The sequence below is a fragment of the Medicago sativa genome, chromosome 7 (assembly GCF_051527215.1).
Source record: "Medicago sativa cultivar Bolivia chromosome 7, Bolivia_mono, whole genome shotgun sequence".
NCBI classification, from domain to species: Eukaryota; Viridiplantae; Streptophyta; class Magnoliopsida; order Fabales; family Fabaceae; genus Medicago; species Medicago sativa.
This window is the reverse complement of record NC_140755.1, coordinates 90,125,605-90,148,374: the sequence shown is the minus strand read 5'-3', so window position 1 is coordinate 90,148,374 and position 22,770 is coordinate 90,125,605. Positions and strand designations below refer to the sequence as shown.

At 33.8% G+C, this 22,770-nt stretch overlaps 2 protein-coding genes and 1 long non-coding RNA gene across 4 annotated transcripts; 2 read left to right on the top strand and 1 right to left on the bottom strand.

Annotated features, from left to right (window-relative positions):
* The first annotated feature begins 10,393 nt into the window (after positions 1 to 10,393).
* On the top strand, positions 10,394 to 14,681 carry MSFC1 (Mitochondrial substrate carrier family protein). Of its 2 annotated transcripts, none has more exons than XM_085725080.1 (3): positions 10,394 to 10,595; positions 10,703 to 11,190; positions 14,022 to 14,681. In XM_085725080.1, exons 2-3 carry the CDS (start codon positions 10,789 to 10,791, stop codon positions 14,550 to 14,552), a joined length of 933 nt encoding a protein of 310 aa, XP_085581206.1. In that variant the 5' UTR covers positions 10,394 to 10,595; positions 10,703 to 10,788; the 3' UTR covers positions 14,553 to 14,681. The 2 variants fall into 2 exon arrangements, with proteins under 2 accessions (XP_085581206.1, XP_085581207.1); XM_085725081.1 differs by having other exon boundaries at positions 10,450 to 10,586.
* Positions 14,682 to 17,599: 2,918 nt separating this feature from the next.
* LOC146910061 (uncharacterized) lies at positions 17,600 to 19,524 on the bottom strand. Its single transcript, XR_015018365.1, has 3 exons — positions 19,444 to 19,524; positions 18,535 to 18,843; positions 17,600 to 17,959 (listed from the first exon to the last, which is right to left on the bottom strand). It is a non-coding gene; the product is annotated as an uncharacterized LOC146910061 (long non-coding RNA).
* Positions 19,525 to 20,245: 721 nt separating this feature from the next.
* On the top strand, positions 20,246 to 22,677 carry LOC146910060 (GRIP/coiled-coil protein). The gene is made up of 5 exons (XM_085726383.1): positions 20,246 to 20,371; positions 20,460 to 20,708; positions 21,164 to 21,391; positions 21,504 to 21,668; positions 22,173 to 22,677. The coding sequence occupies exons 1-5, from the start codon at positions 20,321 to 20,323 to the stop codon at positions 22,416 to 22,418; spliced, it is 939 nt and encodes a 312-aa protein (XP_085582509.1). The 5' UTR covers positions 20,246 to 20,320; the 3' UTR covers positions 22,419 to 22,677.
* The last annotated feature ends 93 nt before the right edge of the window (positions 22,678 to 22,770 follow it).

Here is a 22,770-nt window from a genome sequence, read left to right as displayed (position 1 = left end):
CTATCTCTATTACGGTATTACCCAGGTTCATTGTGAAGCCTATTACACAGGAACGAGCAATAATAGAAAGAAGATAGAATTTGATATTAATTATTAAACTCCTTAGATGTGCAAAGGGCGGTTTTATACAATTTTATCAAATAGATTGTTGGGATTTGATGATATGTTGAAAGACAGTTGGTTGTTGCATAATGACCATACGGTCATTACCCGTCTCAACAGGTGTGCAGAGGATATTCATTCTTGGAGTCGGGAGCATTGTAACAAATTGAAGAAAGATATTGATGATTGTCGCAAAAAGCTATGCCTTTCTCGTATTAATAACACAGGTGCAGATCAAGTTCATTTGTTGTCCTTGCGTAAACAGATGGCCAAGTTACTAATGCAAGAGGATGCATATTGGCGTCAACGGGCAAAAACTCATTGGTATAAGGAAGGAGACCGAAATACAAAATTTTTTCATGCCTCTGCTACTGCTAGAAAAAAGGTAAATCACATTCTCTCTCTAGAAAATGATCAAGGTGTCAAAGTTACTGATAATCCTGGAATGAGTAATTTAGCAAAGAACTACTTTGTGGATTTATTTCAAAAAAAGATCAGTAATACCACACCTGTGGTGGATGTCATTCGACACTCTATTACTGACACTGATAATGCTTTACTTACTGCACCTTTCTCAAAGGAAGAATTTAGAGATGCAATTTTTTCGATGCACCCAGACAAATGTCCTGGTCCTGATGGTTATAACTCAGGGTTCTATCAACATTTCTGGTCCAATTGTAGTGAAGACATATTTAAGGATTGTTGTGAGTGGTTAGAAACAGGTCAGTTTCCGGCTTCTTTGAATGCAACAAATATAGCTCTCATTCCAAAGGGTAACATTCAGACTACTATGAAGGATTGGCGCCCTATAGCTTTGTGTAACGTACTGTATAAACTTATCTCCAAAGTGCTTGCTAATAGACTGAAAGTCGTGTTACCTAAGTGCATTTGTGATAACCAATCTGCTTTTGTTCCGGGTAGGTCAATCCTGGACAATGCCATGGTAGCTATTGAGGTTATTCACTATATGAAGACGAAGACGAGGGGAACAAATGGTTGTGTTGCACTTAAACTTGATATTAGTAAGGCTTATGACATGATGGATTGGGATTATTTAAAGGAGGTCATGCTTAAGATGGGGTTCAATAATAAGTGGATTCATTGGATGACTATGTGTGTTGAGACGGCTGATTATTCGGTTCTTGTTAATAATGAAGTGGTGGGGCCTGTTATTCCAGGTCGTGGTTTGAGACAAGGGGATCCTCTTTCTCCTTATCTTTTTATTATTTGTGCGGAGGGCCTTTCCTCTCTTATCAGAACTGCTGAGTCTAGAGGAGACATTAGGGGTACAACCATTTGTGGAGGTGCGCCACCAGTGTCTCATTTACTATTTGCTGATGATTGTTTTCTTTTCTTTAAAGCAGAAGAGCGTCAGGCTCAGGTGATGCAGAATATTCTCACAATGTATGAAGCAGCATCTGGTCAAGCTATTAGTTTGCCTAAATCTGAGATATATTATAGTAGAAATGTTCCTGTTGCTTTAAAAAATTCAATCACTGAAATTTTGGGAGTTCAGGCTGTACTTGGTACAGGAAAGTACTTAGGTCTTCCTTCGATGATCGGGAGGAACCGTACGGCAGTATTTTCATATATTAAGGACCGTGTCTGGCATAAGATAAATTCTTGGAGCAGTAAATGTTTATCTAAAGCAGGTCGTGAGGTCATGATCAAATCTGTGTTGCAGGCTATACCGTCGTACGTTATGAGTATCTTTCTATTACCGTCTTCTATTATTTCTACTATTGAGAAGATGATGAACTCATTTTGGTGGGGTCATGGGGGGCCCAATAATCGAGGTATCCATTGGATGTCTTGGGAGAAGCTGTCAATGCATAAAAACCATGGCGGTATGTGATTCAAAGATTTGACTGCTTTTAATCTGGCTATGTTAGGAAAACAAGGTTGGAAATTTCAGACAGAACCTGATTCTCTTGTCTCTCGTATTTACAAGGCTCGGTATTTTCCTTCATGTAGTTACTTGACAGCAAATTTGGGTCACAATCCTAGCTATGTATGGAGAAGTATTTTGAAGGCGCGCTTCATAGTACGCGGTGGGGCGCGTTGGTGTGTTGGTACTGGTCACAGTATATCTATACTTGATGAACCATGGTTGCTGAATGGGGATCGTATAGACAGACATATTGTCGGGGCAAACTTTGTGAGAAATTTTTCTGTGAGTAGTCTAATGAATACCTCGTCGAAAGGCTGGAACCAGGAGGTAATTCAACAAGTTTTTAGTTCTGATATAGCCGACTCTATTCTTCGAACACCGTTACTTGATCAGGTGGTGGATGACAGGTTAATATGGAAAGCTGAAAAGAATGGTTTATATTCCGTCAAGAGTGCTTACAGATTGTGTATGGAAGAATTGGTGGATGTTTCTCACCTTCGGAGGCCGGGATATTGGTCTGGTATTTGGAGACTAAAAGTGCCGCCAAAAATAAAGAATTTACTTTGGCGAATGTGTCGTGGGTGCTTACCTACCAGAGTTCGACTTCAAGATAAAGGAGTGCAATGTCCCACAAGTTGTGTGAGTTGTGATGGCCCACATGAGGATCTTGCTCATATTTGTTTCGAATGTCCTTTTACTGTGCAGGTTTGGCGTACAACCGGTCTTTGGAATACAGTTCATAAGGTGTTTCTTGAAAAGAATTCAGCAGCTGATGCCATCTTCGAATTGCTACATCAACTTTCACAAGAATTTAGTCAACGATTTGCAGCTGTCCTATGGAGCCTTTGGAAGCATAGAAATATCAAGCTTTGGCAAGATGTCACAGAAACTTGTGCTAATGTAGTCGATCGAGCTTGTCATATTATGGAGGATTGGTATGCAGCTAACGCCACTATTCTAGCAGCTAGTCGTAACAACACTTCAACAAATTCAGTTCGTAATGATCAGATGACGACAACAATCCCGGTAAGACAAAGTGGTTCAGGTACAACACGAAATTCTTCTGCTACAACGAGTGATATGGCTTCGGTCAGGTGGCAGCGGCCACAACGAGGTCGTCTGAAATGTAATGTTGATGCTTCGTTTTCGGATCAGTTAAACAGAACAGGTATTGGCATATGTGTCCGTGATGACGAAGGAACATTTGTGCTGGCTAAAACTGTATCTATCTCTCCCATGTGTTCTGTTGCCGTAGGAGAAGCTCTAGGCTTATTCCATGCCTTACAATGGCTAAGTGACATGCAATTTGACAACGTCGATTTCGTCTTGGATTCAAAGATTACAACAGATGCCTTTAACCATCGTTGGATTGATGTTACAGAATTTGGCCAAGTGATTTCAGCATGCCAGAGTCTCTTTAACACAAACTTCTCAAACTCTAAGGTCGAGTTTAACAGGAGACAAGCAAATGAGGTAGCTCACACCCTTGCTGGGGTTGCCACATTATCAGCTAGTCCCAATATTTATTATCGTGTACCTCGTTGTATAAACTCTCTTATTATTAATGAAATGCTATAAGCATGCTCTTTTCCTTTCAAAAAAAATCAAATAGATTGTTTAATGATCGCTGTCTTAAATAAAAAAAAAAAAATGATCGTTGTCTCATAATTTCTACTGTAAAATATGGAGCATATTTTAGTAATCACACCAAAGTCCAAACTCAATTTTACGTTCAGAATAACTTGGTTTGTTGAATTTGTTTGATGAACTCTTTCTATCCCTTGTGTAGGATATAAATGTTGTTGACATGTCAACTATTCTTCACATGTCTGCTTCAATGTGAGTAGCTGTTGGAAGTATATTAATCAAAACTTAATTAAGAAACTATATTCATCTGAAAAATTCTAATTGGGCAATCCTTAGTTTCACGGATGAAGCACCGTTTCTAATCTGCATTTGGTTAATGGCAAGCAACTGAGAAAATATTAGGTCTCTTACTCGTATTGAATTGAAATAGAATGAAAATTCACTACGACCTCGCTCTTAATGTTTATATTATGATTTATGCATACAATTATTTTACAAAATGATAAAAAAAAAATTGTTTTGTGATTATAATTCCTAATATTTGTACTGTACCGACATAAAAGCTAGAGAGATTGTCGGCGAACGGTGGGACTTGTCTGAGCTGTCTATAACTGGGTGGGTGTATAAATATTTGTAATCCAGCCAATAAATTCTCTCATATTATTTTATCAATATATTTGCATGACTTTTTTGTTAGACCATTTACAATGGTCATCAACATTAAACACCCTTCAACACCCACTTTTTCAATTCCCAACACTCCACATCATCTTCTCTCTCTTAATTCAACACTCATTCAACTTTAACCTCTCCAATGGTTTTTTTCATTCAACACTCTACCCCACCACCTTTTATTTCTTATTCTTATTTAATTTTATATTTTTGTTTTTATAATTACATAAAATTACAATTATCGATTATAATTAAATTAAAATAAAGAAAAACCGAAAAAAAATTGAAAAAAATTTATTTAAATAATTTATTTTTATTTTTGGGATCCATTTCACTAAAAAGAAGATTAAAACTTCACTTAGTTTGCTAATAGAAAGATATAATAAGAAGAAGATAGTGAAAAACTTGGTATTTTTTTTCTGTGTCCAAATGAAATGAACCAAGTCTCTATTTATAGAGAAAAAAAAATCTTGAATTTTGATATATATTTTTTTTTTTTAAATTTTTTTTCAACAAAATAATTGATGTAGAATTATTAAAAAAAATTAAAAACAGACCAGCCAATACAAAACCAACACGCGTCCCCTTATTCCATATTTCTTTCTTCTCTCTCCGTCCTCTGCACACTCACGCTCCTTGTCGGCGCGTGTGCTACACGCGCCATGTTTTAGCCAATGAAGCAGCGCCGCGTGGCATCCGGTGCAGATTCAATTGATGTTGAATGCATTCATCCTCTCTCTCGTCCAGCACATCCTTCAACACACCTTCAACACACCATTGGCCTGATTTTGCTTGTTGAATGTCAGATTCAACTCCCCCATTGCACATAGTCTTAACAAGTATTTGTATGTCTTTTTGTACATGTGGCGTGGGTCTAATATGAATGAAGACATTTTGTCAAAAATAAAATAAAAATGAATGAAGACATAGACCATTTATTAGTGATTTTTTTTCGAAAGATTATGGTCGTCGGTGGTTACTTGGCTTGGGTTCAAGACAGTGTTTTATGGTTTTCTTGTTGATCATTTTAAGCATCATCTTAAGCATTTCGAAGGGTTAGGTGGCTGTTTCTAACATATAATTTGAATTTCGAGTATAATTTGAATTTCGACCATGCGGATAATTTGGAAAGAAAAAAATGAAAGAACTTTTCAGCGAAAAGAAGAACAACTGCATCATTTATGTGAGAAGGTTAAGCTTCAAACTTTTTGCAGCTCAAATCAAAATACGCTACATTTGATTTTGATTATCTTTTTTTTTGGAGGTTTAGTCATTTTCAAAGCTCTTATGTTGTTGTTACTTAAGTTTTGTTTCTCTCTTTTCACTTATCATTAAGTTTGATTGTATTGTGACTAACTCTTTGTAGTCTCTCTAGTTCAACTTGTGTTGAAATGACTTTTTGATTTATTCCAATATATTTTATATTAAAAAAGTCAAATATTTCGATTTCTAAGGCAATGATTATATGCATTTTTAAAAATACTTACTACTTATGGGTCTTAAAGAGTGCCCGGAGGCACTCGTTAACATTTTTCTTTCTTTTTTATCATATGTATTCTGATCAAACTAGAATTTCTTTTAAATAGAACAAAATAAAATAAAATCAGACCGGGTAAAAAGACTCAAAGTCAGAAGGTTTGCACCAAATTTTTTTCAGAGGAATGACAAAAATAAAGTAGATTTTAATTTATCGATTCTCTGATTGGGAGTTTAAGTACACATTTGGTTGCACCATGGAGCGCACCAAACATGAGTCTATGCCTGCCAAAGACACTTTTAGCCTAAAAACATATGTTTGGTTTATTATTTCTTGACTCGAGTACGGTAATTAGAAGCAATTAAACATGAAGATAACCATGCAACTCAGCAAAGCAAAGCATCACAAGAGTATTTCAGAAGACCATGAATGAAGATTCAAAAGGCCTCTGAAGAAATTACAAATGGAGAAATTCTATTTCAAGTCCTATGAAATACTCAAAAAGACTAAGAAACAAGCAAAGACGCACAAGAAACAGGGTTTGGAAGCCTCGAGAGTGTTGTTTGCACCCCCGGGGGTGCGCCAAAGCAGTGCTGAAATATGGTAGAAGTGGTTAAAGAAGGAACAACATATGAAAAGGAATTAAAAGAAAAAGAACCTTTGAAAGACGAAAGCAGGACGAGGAAATTTTTCAACAACTAGTTAAATTCCTGGGAAAGTTTAAGATCAATTTGCCAATCAGATAAATGTTATATCAGAGTCATTGTTGCAGAATTTTTTTGAAGGACCTCTTATTAATCAATGGTAAACCAACGAATGATAAAGTGGTAGTTGTTTACGAAAGGGTGTTGCACGGTTTTTGAAGACAAGCCTCCTAAGAAGAAGGAAGATCTCGTTTGGTTCAACGAAGGGAAGGGGAAGGGGAGGGAAGAGATTTTAACTAAATATGTGTTTGATTCAAAGGAGGGGAGGGGAGGGGAGGGAAAGAAAGAGATTTTAATTAAATATGTGTTTGGTTCACAAAGAAAGGGAAGTGATTTTAAAACTAATTTACAGTTTTATTCTTAAAACTTTATGGTGTTAAAGAATTGCATATAATTATGGTACAACTCTTCGACAGAGATCAAACTCTCTATTGATAACAATTTCTGATTTTGATAATCCACCTAATACCATAAAATATTTATAAAATTAAATTCTACAAAATATATAACTCATATGCTACTGTTATATTTTTATATTATAAAACAAATAAATTAATAAAAGAAAGAACAAAAAAAGAATTTGATTTGAAAAAAATGCAGGTAGTGAAAAAAAAGTAAGCAAAACTATGTTTTTTTTTTTAACAATTGAACCAAACATATAGTAGCAGTGAGATATTGATGTGCATTTCATTCAATTCCAAACTTGCACTTACGCATCATCCATAAACTTCGCCGCTAGCATAATGCTGGTTATCAGAAGCCGCCAGAGTCACCATTTCCAAGCTGCAAAGAAATGAACAATCAATAATTGAAATGCACATTTTGATCATTATTGGGTGATCAAGTCAACAATCAACACGATAGTAAAGTTTAAACTGTTGAATAACATGTCATTAGAACAGAAGAAATATCATTAAGTCAGTTGAAATTAAAAGTTACTTCACATTGTGTTATGATGAGAAGGATAAGTGAAGCTTAGAGCCAATTTGGATAAAATCCGCAAGCACATATAGAGAAAGAAATACAAAAAAAAGATACACAGTAACTAAGAGTCTTTTATGTAATAGCTTCTAATATAAGTTGACATTATTTTGTCTCAATTTTTTCAGAAACTCTCTTGTTGAACTTCTACGATGCCACACTTATAAGTCTATAAGGATTTATTCCCAAATTAAGAAATATAAACATATTTTAATAAAAAAGCTCTCATGAAATTAGAACTTAGAAGTCAATTTAGGGGGATGTATTGGATTAGGATTCTAAGGGATTTTAAAAGACTTTTTAATTATGAAAAAGTCTTGTGGTATATCAAGACTCTTTGCAATTTAAAAAAAGTCTTGTGGTATTCAATCAAGATTCTTTGTCATTTTAAAAAAGTCTTGAGGTATTCAATCAAGACTTTTCATCACTTAAAAAAAGTCTCATGGTATTCAAAATCATTCAAATTTCAAAGGATTGTTTAATAAATTAGATTTTGATGGATTTTGTGAGATTGTCTAGTGAAATTTTAACAAAAAAAAGTCTTTCAATGAAGACATAAGATTTCTTCGGATTGTTTTTCTTTAAAAGTTTTTACTATCTCTTTCTTATCCCTTCTTCCTTCTCTCTTCTCCCTTCCATCTCTCCTCTCTTTTCTCCCTCCTCTCTCTCTCTCTCCCTTCTCTCTTCGTCTCTCTCTCTCTCTCTTCTCCCCCCTCTCTCTCTCTCTCTCTCTCTATATATATATATATATATATATATATATATATATATATATATATATATATATCTCCCTCTATCTCCTCTCTTTTCTCCCTTCTCTCCTTCCTCTCTTCCCCCTCTCTCTATCTCTCATAAAAATAAAATAAAAAATAAGAGTATGTATTCAAAATATTATGATAGAGAGTGTGTTGTAATCATTTCTTTTCAATGAGTCCTTAAAATTCATAAAATCTTTTGAAATCTTATAAATCCATAAAATTCTTTAAAATCCTTTAAAATCTTATGATGTAAATCCATTGAAATCCAAATTGAAAATCCTGATTGTCTTTTAAAATCATGAAAGTCATTAAAATCCTACAAAATCTTTTAAAATCTTTGAGACTTTTTTAAGTAAAAATTGTCCTTCAAAATCCTAATCCAATACACCCTAGTTCTTAGACCTTAGTCTTTTCAAAACCGTCTATCAAGTATCAACTTAACCATGGAAGAAATTCTCCATTTCCAATCATCAGGGTCACCTCTGAGGGTGGGCGGAAGCGACAGTAATTTAGGGCACCATTTTTTTTGAAGGATTAGGGCACCATTTTTTAATGGCATCAAAATTATTATGTTATTTTTTTTGGTTAGTGTAAATTATTATGTTAAATTTCAAAAATCATTTTCATTATTTAAAAATAAAAAACTTAATTTTAATTAAATTAAAAAAAGACATAAAAGAGAAAGGGGAAAAATTGAAACTAGGTTTCAGATTTTCCCCCAAATTGCGTCCTCTCTTCTTTTCTTCTCTCCTAAACGGGTTTGTTGTTCCTTCGAAGTGTAATCAAGACAGATTTGTTTGTTGCAGAGGATATTGTTGAATTTGGTTTGCAGTTTCGATTGGGGTTGGTTCACAGGATCGACCCTACCAATGACCTCACACACAACTCAATCCATCTCCTCCCCCTAAAAAATTGTGACTCGTACATTATGCTAAATGCATAGGCATCTATGCCAGCCATATGGGTGGTATAATTGGATCACATTGAATACATTACTATATTATTTCACATTTTCCTATTATTTAAACCACTCAACTACATTTTCTAAATATTCATACTACTCTCCAAAAATTTAAAATGGGTCCCACAAAACCCCACAATATACATCACAATTGTATTTTATATTAATATATAGCACCTTTTGAGGTGATAATTAATTGTATATTAGTTTATAAATTCAGCAAAACACAAAGCCACGGTAGTAATGCAGTGCAACGGTTGCCTTGCCAAAAAGCCAAATATCTTTACCACACTGACACAATGGCTTTGGAAAAAGTGAAGAAATGGTAAGAATCAACCGATATTTATGCTCTTAGTATGTTATAAAATTTGTTGATCTTTGATATCTGATATTTATCTATTTTTTATTTTTATTCAAAAACGAAAGATGTAACCCTTGTATAAGTTCTTAAAAAAAAACACTTGTATGAGTTGATACTTGTCTTTTTTTTAAAAAAGAATGATTTTTATGGATAGTAAAGAAATATAAATAGTTTTGGATTTTATTTAAAATCTCTAACAAAAATATTTCGATTCTTTTAACATAAAACCTATTTTTTTAGCACATCTTTAGTCTCCCCTATGCAAAGTTTCTCTTTCTTGATAATTCAATGGATGTGGATTCTCTACCGTGAGAGGTTTCTTAGCCTTTTGATGTTTGAACTCTCTCAGCACATTTAATTGATGCTAGCAAGTTCTTTTTGTAAATACTCTTTTTAACACTTGTTCTTGAATTAAATTATTGCAAGTCCTACCACTCGGCGTAAATTTTATTTACAAAACGTAGATCCACATTGATTTAAAATTAATAAAAAAAGTGAGTGTCACGCAATGTCAATAGAGGAGAATGTATTCTCTCAAATGAATTTCTCTTCATTTTTTTCAATTGTAACATCTCAATCACACACTCAATATCCTCTTTTCTTTATTATTCATCTGTTTCAAAATAAGTGTCGTTTTAGCAAAAAGTTTAAACGACATTCATTTTGAAACGGACGGAAGGTGTATATTATATACACTCTTCAATCACTGTTATATTAATTAATTAAATAGATTTTTTTTTGAAGTATAATTAAATAGATTAAAATGTAGATTTTTGCTTATAACATTGACCCAATGATATTTTTTTTTTTTTTTTTATCTTTCATATTTAACAATGGAGATGTAACAATTCCCTCAAAAATAAATAAATGGAGATGTAACAATTGAAAAAAAAAAAAAAAAAAAGAGGAAATTCTAATCGAGAGAATCTATCACCGTAGTGCTGGCAACACTGTATCAGTTGAGGGAACCTGGGAGAATCCATTCCCCCAGCACTACTCTTCACGCATTATCTTTCATTTCTCTCTCTACTAGACAGTTCCCTTTCTAGTTCCACCTAGCGCCGACGTGTTGTTTTTCTTTGACTTCGTCAGGTAGAACAGGTATTTCTTTGACTGCATTGAATCTGTATCAATAATTCTACAGATGCCCCCATTTTTGTTAAATTTTTCTTTACTATCAACTTAATTTCACTTTCTTCGATTTTCAGATATTTTACCTACGGAATTCAAGGATATCGACATTTATGTATTGAAGCTAGCTTGAAGGAAGGAAGCAGAACAAACAAATTCAATCATGTATCAACAAGTTGCGCAGCAAGATAGCAGTAAGAAATCAATTCCACCTTACATGAAGGCAATCTCTGGATCCCTCGGAGGGGTTATGGAGGCTGCTTGTCTGCAACCAATTGATGTCATCAAGACCAGATTGCAGCTTGATAGGTCTGGGAATTACAAGGGAATTGCTCATTGTGGTGCCACAATTGTACGTTCAGAAGGTGTGCGTGCTTTATGGAAGGGTTTAACACCTTTTGCCACACATTTGACTTTGAAGTATACGCTTCGTATGGGTTCAAATGCAGTACTTCAATCAGCATTTAAGGATTCTCAGACTGGGAAGATTAGTAATCATGGCCGCCTTCTTTCTGGATTCGGTGCTGGGGTTCTTGAGGCTGTTGTCATTGTCACGCCATTTGAGGTAGCTTTCACATCTTTATTTTACTTTTTTATATGCAATGCAATGCAATGCAATGCAATCACTGGTTGTTTATAGCTTATTATTGGTAACATTTATATCGAGAATCAATTACACATGAACAAAAGGTAAGCAGGCAACAAGCTGCGCCGCTAGACCTTTTTGGATGACAAAATCAATCCTCGTAAAAACAACATTCCTATGGATGACCCTTTGAACTCTATGTAGAAGGTCAAATGCAACAAGTGTATCATTAAATTAAATTTGAATTAACACAATCGAGAGTTTGCTCTCGTCCTCCCAAAGGGACTTTAGAGTATGCCGTAGAGTTTGAGTATGGTTATATAATTAAGAGGAGGGGACACATAGTAACAAAGTAGAAAACCTCCAATTAAAATGTCATTCAGGGTTTCAAAAAGTTTGATGTAGTGTTGGGCTATGAGTAGGTGGAGGGGGTAGGAGAGATATTCATGCCAATTATGGGTGCAAGTAAATGATCAGGTGGTGGAAATTAGGAGAGATCCACTTTTATCCTGAACTGTTGATTCCTTACATGCATGATGAAGGAGTTGTGAAGAGAGGCTACAGGTTACTTTATTGAGTTTGAGATGATTGTATTGTGTGAAATGGAATAGAGGTATTAGAAGAACTATTGAATTGAAAAGAATATGAGGATTTGTTCAAAGGAGCAGTAAAATTGCATCCACAAAGATGTTGTGACCATGCAACCATGATCACAATGGGATCTAAGATTCCCAATCTCAAGCCATACTGTTACCCACCCAAACCACTGGAAGGATGAAATTGATAAATTTGTGAAGGATATGTTAGCAGTTGTCTTATAACCCTAGGCTCTGTTTGAGAGTTTGGAGGGGAAGGGAGGGGAGGGTTTTGGAGGGATGGGATTAGAGGAAAAAATAGAGAAATCTTTCAATTTTTTGGAGTGGTTTTGTAGAGAATGATAAATAAATACCTGTGATTAATGTATTTTTTAACTTTGAAAGTATTATAACAACATAGATTGGGCTTGAAAAACTTACCCAAACCCCCCAAAACCCTCCAAACTCCTCCAATACAATTTTTTAGTTCCCCCAAATTAGGGGGAATTTGTATTATGAAGAAAACTAACCCCCCAAAACCCTTCATTATTTCCACTTTTTCCTTCATTTTTTTACAAACCCTCCCCTCCCCTCCTCTAAAAACTCCCAAACAGTCCTAGTATAAGTCTTTACTTCAATTAATCAATTTAAACTAAGAAATATGATGGGAGTTAGTGTTTTCGTACAGTGCATTGAACAACACTAGCACACTTCAACCCATAACAGGTTCCCTGTTCCTGTATTAGAAGAGTTATTAGATGAATTATGGGGGGCTTACCTAATTCCCCAGGTTGGATCTTAAATCTGGTCAACACTAGATTAGGATGAAAAAGGTGATATTCATCAATCTGCTTTTAGGTTAGATGATGGGAGGGGAATTAAAAATATTTGGAACACTACACACTGGTTTATAGTGTGGATCAACAGTCCCATATAGAGCTGTAGAGGTCAAGAAATCATTCTGTTAGGGAAAATATTAATAAATGAAGTTTTGGAGTAACGCAACTTGAACATTTGCCCATATTTTATAAGCAGAAGAAATTATGGCAGATCCTAGTATGGTGAAGGCGATCAAGGAGTAGCCTATTGCTCACAACACTAAAGGCTTTCTTGGTATTTTGAGATTGATAGGTTTTTGTAGTATTTATGCAATTATCGCGAATCCCCTTACTCAATTGTTAAAATAGAAATAGTTTCAATTGGGGCGAAGAGCTATCAGCTATGTAAGCATTTCTGGTTTTTGAACAAAGCGACGACAGATTTCTGCAAAATTTCAAGTTACTATTTGTGATTGAAACTGATGCTTACACAGGTTTTGGGGCTGTTCTGATGCAACAGGGGAAGCCGATAGCTTTAATTAGCTACACTTTCTCTGATAAATCAAAACTGATATATGTATATGGGGGCACACTTGTACATAAATGGGGGCAGTACTTTCTAGGGAAAGGAGTTTTGGAGTGAACAACAGTAATCAGTGTCCAAGATATTGGGATATGATCTCGAAATTGAATATGAAAGCGGAAATGGAAATTGAGCAGCTGATGCTTTGTCTAGAATGGTCGCTAGGAAACACAATTGTTAAGGTGGGAAACGCAATTGTTAAGGGCAACCCTACATGCTCTGACAATAGATCCAAATGCTCATCCAGGTTTCTCCTTTTTTAAGGTGTGTTTGTGGTATAAGGGAATAGTGGTGATGTCATCTCAATCCTCAAAAGTTCCTTCCTAGCTAGCTGAATTTTATTCTTCTCCATTTGGGTGGACAATTTCATTGTAAGGGGCAGCAGTGTCAGTATTAGATCGAGGATAACTCGTTTAATTCATTTTGCAGTATATATCTATTGAGAGTATCCTAAGCCTCATCTGGGAAATAATAATTCTTATTCTTTACAACAACAACGACAACAAAGCCACTTGGCGGGGTTGGCTACATGAATCAAATTACGCCATAATGTTTGAATTCTTATTCTTACAAGTAAAAAATAAAATTTGACAGGTCTTATACACATGCTTATTGAAACAAGATATCTTGTGTGTTGCAACTTGTAACTACGACTACATGCTGCTAATTTTTTTAGTTGCCTTAAGTGATTGCACTAGCGAGCTACTTATTTTTCGGTGTAAAATTCATTAGATTACATGGCTATTCAGCATATAACATCTCAAACATCCATGCATAATTTGTCCTTGACATGTGGAATCCCAAGCTTGTATTATATACTGTGTTTTTCTGCAGGTGGTGAAGATAAGATTGCAGCAGCAGAAAGGGCTAAGCCACGAGCTTTTGAAATATAGAGGTCCTGTGCATTGTGCAGGAATGATCATAAAGGAAGAAGGCCTTCGTGGGCTTTGGGCTGGTGTTACTCCTACTATAATGCGTAATGGAACAAATCAATCTGTCATGTTTACTGCCAAAAATACTTTTGATGTGCTTTTGTGGAAGAAAAATGAAGGAGATGGTAGAGTTCTTCTACCATGGCAGTCGATGATTTCAGGATTCCTTGCAGGGACAGCTGGTCCTATTTGCACCGGTCCCTTTGATGTAGTGAAAACAAGGTTGATGGCTCAGGGTAGAGAGGGAGGTGAAATGAAGTACAAGGGTATGATCCATGCCATCAGAACAATATATGCAGAAGAAGGAATTTTTGCATTATGGAAAGGTCTGTTACCTCGTCTCATGAGAATCCCACCTGGACAGGCCATTATGTGGGGTGTGGCTGATCAAGTAATTGGTTTGTATGAGAGAAGATATCTTCAAACTTCATGATTGTATTTGCAGGGTTCTTTTTTCTTTTTTACGTTACTTTTGCCCTCTCCATAATAGACCAATTCCATTGTAAGCCCATTAAAATCATCATTTTTGCCTTCAATATTATTCGCGGATCTAAACACTAAACTCCGTACAAGAGCTTCATGTCTTTGGGAATTTCTAGCATTTAGCTTAGAGAAGTGATAATAGGTGACATTTATGATGGGAGAGGCAACTAATTTTCTCATCATGGGAAACACATAATCCGACCATTAAAATACATTATTTAACTTCTACCGTTGAGATTTAGGATGGGCAACTTGTTGTGCCCATTACCATGTTCAATTTACAATTATTTATGAATATGGCTCAAAACTATTCTGAAATTGGTTTTTTAATTTAAAATAGGTTTATGTGATTATTTTTATACCGAGTCTATGCGGGAGTGTCGCCTTGGTAGGAATAAATAAAACAGCGTTGCTAGTCATCCCGAGCACTTTTATCCCAATATTATCCCAAAAATAGCTGTAGCCAATTAAATTTCTCCAAGTCCGAAAAACAAGGGAAACCATGAGGTGTAATCAAAGAAGGATATTTAGCAATACAAGGTCGTGAATTGTTCGTGATTGGATTTTTCGCTACAAGTAGCATTTTCCTAAATAAAATGCAAAAATGAATTGAACTTTTATAGTTATTAATTGCTCAATCCTTGCCTGGATTGAAATTTTTAATATAAAAATTTTACACATTAAATTTTTCTTTGCCTGAATTTTTTTGCACATTAAATTATTAATTATATTCACTCTGTCTCATTCTAACTATCTATTTTTATAATATGCACTATTCACATCATGTATTTTGACATGGGGCAAGATATTAGATTTATATCGATGAATATTTTTCAAAATTTCATTTTTTTATCAGCTTTACTAATAAATAATTAAAGAAATTAAATTTCAAAATTATACATTGACAAATGTAAAATAATTAACGATGCCATTTAATATCTTACTCTATGTCAAATATGTATGTGTGGACTTGACTGAGATTTCAATACTTGTGAGATTAAGTGTTAGGACTTTTACGGTAAGACAAATAACCATAAAAGTTGTGTCAAACAAAGTGGTCAAACATGATAAATGCGTTCCGACAATCAACATGTTTTTGTATCATTTGCATTTGACACTTTTGACTTCCTAACATCAGAGATTGTTGATTTTTACAGAGTTGTCATGCATAACAATGTCATGTCTCATAGATTCATGAATATCAGGTTCACACAAGGATTGATTTTGCCATCTTAAGAGCCAAATAGTGCAACTTATTGTCATCTTGCGTTTTATTCATGTGTAATTAGTATGATAATATTATAAATGGTTTAATATGAGAGGGAGTCGGGCATAAAGATATTTGTTTTATGATTAAAGTACCAAAATTTTAGAGAAGGGTACTCAAGAACGGTGGAAAAAAAATAGTTCGGTGTTTGGATTGTAAAATAATTTTAGTGTCCCTGTAGAATCTTCTCTTGTGGCTTAAGAGGTTGCTGCCACTGCTTCAGCTGTTGACACAAAAGACCAATGTAGTCTTAATTCCAACTAAACCGTATAATACAGCACACAAAGGTACAAAATCATGAAGTTAGGTACAAAATCGAACAAATATTTCTCTTTAACGGTGCTGGAAATTTTATTTGCTGCATATCTGAAGAGAATCGAACATGGTAGTGTGATATCAGGATCTTTAAGCTCTGAAGTTAGGGTTTGTTGGAAACGATTGACAACGAGTGAATAACGATTGACGACGGTACTGCAAGGAAAGATTTCTGAATTGATTTGTCTGGATCTTTGTTAGAGAAGGCGAGTGAAGAACAAAGAATCAGAAATCAACATGAAATCAAAGATCTTTGTTTGTTGAGGACGAGTGAAAAGTAGTATCAGACAATTGAATGATTTGTTAAAAGATGGGTGAAATCAAAGTTTTTTTTTGTTAAGAAACTCAAGGATCTTCATTTGTTGGGTTACAGTCTCACGATTTGGTACAAAGATAAGATTTTTTCGTTAATAGTATTCATTTGTGTAGAAAAAATAATAAAGATAGTAATTGGGTAATACAATCATATTTAGCTTTGTGGGGGTGAAAATTGTCATAAAGGAAAACCTGGTAGCACTTGCTATAACCAGTCAACTCAGATTTTCTCATCATGAGAAAATTATGAAGTCTTCCCATCATAACCTGCACCGTGATAATAATGCCTGCCTGGCAAGCCCTATTCGTGGATCCATCCATGTTTGTTGTCAAATTCAGAATCTGAAAGGAGAGAATGAGATTGCAGTTGCACTGTTGACAATGGTTCTTCACAAAACTTCATGTTGAAATGAAATGAGTTTGATAGATTTTTTTTCTTCTGGCCTGGGTTTAAATATTTGAGGGTTCACGAGTTTAAAGATTTTTTGAGTTTCAATGGTTGGAGGGACAAATTTGAGATGTTTTAAATTTATTTTTATGGGTTTCTTTTTTGACTTTCTGAGTCTCAATGATGAAAGCCAAAGAAGATCAACTAATAAACAACATAATAAATTTTATTTAGATTTTTTTTTAAATGCCATGTATGCAAACATATCTCTATCTTTGATATCTAGTAAATTTTTCTATTTTAATCTTTGACAAATATAAAATTAGTGAGTGTTGAAAAGATAGTGTTGCTAGCACTACTCATAAAATTATGCACCAGTACATGGGCACATTGAGAAAGAAATAAGTATAGATTGATAAATAAAGTACTTATACAGAAGGTATCGAATCTTAAATTCAAGCCATCCAACTTTTTAATATATCAGCGATAAATCTAAGCTTTTCCCATCATAAGAAAAATAACAAACCTTCAACTTTTTTTCTTGAAGAACAAACCTTCAACCTTAAATGTCACCAATTACCATAACCATAATATAAACCGTCATTTGTGTCTCATATGTTAACAAAAACAAAATCAGTGTGTTACTAGCATAAAATTAGAAGTTAACAATTAGTAGATTAAAATAATAAACAATAACAAAAATTCATTCCCCTAACGAAATAATAAAAAATTCATTATAAATAAAATAACACTACAAAATTTTAAGCTCACATCCATCCTTTATATCATCTTTAAGCATCTCATAGATAAGGTTACGGTCGAACCAACAACTATGAGAGTCTTTGGTCTATTTTTCAGCACCTATATAAAATTTGTCACGAGAATTGAAAGTAATTTGCTTAAGCGAATTCACATTTCTCAGTAGGTGGCTAGCCAAGTCAATTACATTTATAGCGCAAACTGATCCACATAACTCAACATATTTCAAATTATCGTGAGAATAACCAACACATTTAGTTCTCTGTCTTTGAAATCCAACCATATGTAAATTTTCCATATGTGAATTTCTAACCTGAAAAATTGAAAAACAAATATCACAATTTTACATATGAAATTTTAACAAATTCACTCTACATATAACACTCTACAATGCAGGACTTGATTATTATTTTAGTTGAAATACAAAGTTGTTTACTATGATTTAAGAGTAACTTGGAGCGTATAAACTCACATGACTAAAATAAAGTTGTCATATTCCTTAAAATATCGTTTGAGTTTTTCTAACTTATATACTTTATAATAGAACTCTCTCTCTCTCTAACAAAAAAACACTCTCTCACACACAATTTTACCCTCACTATTCTAATTGAAGAAATTTAAATATAAAGTATAAATATAGGTTTCTTTCATTGTCTACCTTAGAAGAATGTTGTTTACACATAGTGTTTGATTGAAAAACACCAACAATTTACCAATATAACCTCATCGGTAGTTATTATATTATGCATTAACTGAGCTAAGCTCAACTCACGAGGACAATTAAAATAATTAATAGTTAAGCATACTAAATTATCAATCAAGATCATTATAATTAACTAATGTGAGTTTATCGTACTAAATTGAGTCGGATTGAACTGATCATGGTACCTTGATAATGCAGCATGAATTGATCCAATCTTGTGTAAAATTCAGATTCAAAGAGTGGGAAGCTTTCTTGTAACTTTTGCATTGTTGTATTATTGTCAAACTCAAACATGTTGGGGAAATCAAAATCAAACATGTTATGGAAATCAAAATTGAGGTCCATCATGAATCCCCATTCGTGAAGCCATCGTTTGGACAATGTGCATGTTTTCACCGAATCCTTCAAACTTAACTTTGAAAAAATATACGATATAACACAATCAGGCAACTCAGGTAAATCACTCTTGAGCCTTTTACACCTCTTCATTGCTGCTGCATTTAATAACGAACACAGTTGAGAATACAAAATTTGGAGCGAGGGGGGCAGCGTTAAAGAATAAGGTGCTGGAGATATGGACTCAAACCAGGATATGCGAAGGTGAAAAAACTAATCTAACAGCTATGTAATGGTTCTCAAAATTGAGAGTCAAATAAAATGGATAATTGCAAATTGATGATTAAAATGAAAGGTAAAATTGATAGATTAGAACTCAATTAAAATTGATGTTCTTAGTACATATTGGAGAAAGGAAAAGATAGAAGAAATTACTCTACTTTTATAGAGTACCAAAGAGAGAGGAGAGACTTTCATCATTTTTCTTCTAATCATTGGTCCCTTTTATAGAAGGTTAAGAAAATATCATTCCCTTAATTATTGGAGTATTTGGGATCATAACAAACTAACTACTCATATTCCTCATTAAAAAGAAGAAGTTGAGAATACGAAATTAAAAGAATAATCAATCAAACGAAACGAAACAATATTTGATTTTATTAATTTCATCATGATACTTGCTATAGAAGATACACATATGTAAAGTAAAACTTAGAAGGAAAAAAAAAATAATAGAGTTGGAGGAATGAAGACACTACCTCAGAACTGGTGCTGGAAACAATAGATACACGCCAGTTATCGACTACACGACGGCTTGGATGAAAAACCCTTCTAAATTTATAGTTTAATTAGTTTTATATATGAGAAGCATATCTTGTTTCTTTATTTGTTTTTTTATTTTATTTTATTTTATTTTATTTTGTTGACTTCATTTATTTGTTGTTTTGAGATGATATTGTGTTATTTTTTTTACCGGGCCTTCTCTCGCGTTTGGTAATAGCCCGCCCAATAATAGATTAAGTTGCTCTTTAGGTCCCCAAAATTGATCACAACCCCCCAAAATTTCAAAAATATTCTTGTACATAATAATCATTTGAAGTTGCTTTCTGACGCTCTTGGAAATTATGTTCCAATGCTTTCGGAAGTTATTATGTTTCGTTAATCTTAGAAATTATCTTCTGATTGTAAATTGAGAAACAATTATGAGTTCTACCATTGTGCGACAACCGCAAACAATTTCGAGGGAACTTGCATATACATATCAATCACCCTCTAATATGGTTGCAATTGCAATTTCATCGCTAAGACTTCAAGAGCATTAGAAAGGTATACAATTTTTTTGGGCATCCCAACATTTTTTTTAGTTGTCTCTCAAATTTTTATCTTTATAATTAATTATTTTTAAATATTTAGAAAACACGAATCATAAAAATTTCTTTTCTGATATTTTGGTTTTGATTTTTATGAAAAAATACTAGCAATGTACTACTATTCATATCCGAACGTTACATTTATATTTAATCTATCCATTTAAATAAAACCCTCATCCTTCAATTCATTGCAAACTCACTTTCAAAACTAGCCGTTAGTTAAGATTATCTCACTCTTCTCTCTCTCTCTGAATTCTGAAACACCATGACAACCTCGTTGGACACAGCTTCTCCTTCTCCTCTTCACATCAAACAGGTTTTTCCTCTTCCTCTAAAAAAAAACATCACTATTTTTTTTATGTCTTGTGTCTGAAATTAACGTTGTTTTCGTTTTATAACAACAGGATGATACAAACGTTGTTAATTCTTCTTCTCCTCAGTTCACTCCATCTTCCGATAAACGCTTCTGGAGCACTCTCCGTTGTAGAATTGACTCGCTTCTCGATAAACGCGGTCAACCCAAAATCTCAGATTCATTACAGAATGAAAGAGGAAAACGATTGAAGGAAGATTCGTTGTTGCTCATAAGAGGGTTTGACTCGGTTTCTAATACACTATCTCTTTTGTCTAATAATTTGGACAATGCCTTGCTGGTAAGTAGTATTACAATTTAATCTCTTTTGTGCTAATTAATGTTTTTAGATCCAATTAATTAATGTTTTACTTTATTAATTAATAGTATAATCTAGTATTAATCTTTTAATCAATCTCATTAATAACCGCTTTTTTGATATGGTTAAAAAAAAAAAATAATCTAGTATTAATCTTGTTGAGAGAAATGTAATGTGCTGTTAATTTTTTTGAGTTTGAATGAGAAATCTGCAATATTAGATGCAACAGAAATTGAAATTGATTGCATATTATTACTCCGTCTCAAATATAGAAGAAAAAAAATCAAACAAAGTTGAGTTATCTAGTTAAAAATTTGGATCAAATCAAATACATCTACTTTATTATTATTATTTTTTTTGTTTATATTCGAGACCGGATAAAGTAGATTTTTTAGTAGTACATTTAAATTCTAAACATTCAGATTATTTTTCCATAGGGTGCAAGAGAATTGGGGAATCCACCCACATTAACTGATATATTCAAAAGCAAAATTGATCAGTCAGAAAACAATGAAGAAGAGAATTCAGAAGCAGAGAAAGAGAGAGAGGAGTCAAAGCAAGGAGTAAAGAGGAAAATTGATGAATTCTATGAAGAAAATGTTACAGAGTCACAAACAGAAAATGGGGGAAAAATGCATGAAAAACATATCAAGAAAGCAAAAAATGTTGGTTCTTTGTTTTTTTTCTCCTGTTATCAACTATTGTACTAGTACTAGTTAGTAGATTATATTGGTACTGAAGTTTGTGGCTAATTGTAACTTGTTTTCATTTTTGCAGATTGCAGTTTCAATGGCAAGCAAAGCAGCTACACTTGCAAGAGAATTGAAGTCTCTTAAATCAGATTTATGTTTTATGCAAGAAAGATGTGGTCTGCTTGAAGAAGAGAACCGAAGATTGCGTGACGGTTTCGCTAAAGGAGTCAGGCCTGAGGAAGATGATCTGGTAAGGAATCAATTCAATCTTAATCATATACCATATGGTTAAAAGAATTTGAAAAAGTTCCTGTGAAAGAGTTAGTGATGTTATATCATTTTTGTATTTCTAATGTAACTAATATTGTTACATTTTTTACTTCATTGTAATTAGACATTAGTTAGGATTTGTTAATGTAAAGTTGAGTGAATCACAGTTTTTCTCTAGAAATTGGAGTGGTCTAGTTATTTGGTTCTTAATATTAGCATATCTTTGATCCTCAATGCAATTGTTTTAAGAAAAGAGAATCATTGTTGATAACAATAGGTCAATTCTTCAATTAGTTTCAATTCACATTAACATTATCATATTAGTCATTTTGTGTTGATCAATTTAGTCCTGGAATTGTTCAAAGAGAATAATGTATGTACTTCATTTCAAAAACTATTTTAGAATTTCATTGATTTTAGGAGCCTGAATTGTTCAAATTATTATGGAACTAATCTTATGTGGATGATGGTTTGTGTGGTGTAGGTGAGGCTTCAGCTGGAAGCACTTCTTGGTGAGAAGGCAAGACTAGCCAATGAAAATGCAAATCTGATGAGAGAAAACCAATGCCTTCACCAGCTGGTGGAGTATCATCAACATACTTCACAAGACCTCTCTGAGTCATATGAGCAAGTCATCCAAGGAATGTGCTTGGACTTCTCATCTCCACCACGATCAATTGCCGGAGAAGAGACAAGGGATGAAGATGGTGCTGATGATGATGAGAAATAGAGAAGAACTATGAACACCAAGGAACCATCTCTAGTAACCATTTCTACAAGTTCTCTGGTGAACTTTTGATGATGGAGAAGAACCTACCATCACCATTTCATGCAAACCAAATTTTTTAGCACCATCATAACATCCCCTCTGTAATGATGCTGCAAATATTCCTTGTATTACCGCAGAAAATAATGATCTTCCTACTAATGTGACAATGGTTCCAAATGTGATAATAATATTAGTAGTGTCCACTCCGCCACTATTATAATGTGACAGTCTCTTGTACTCTTGCTAAAAAAATATATCTTGCATGGTCTACATAATTAAGTTAAAAAATATATATCTTGCATTGTCACAAAAA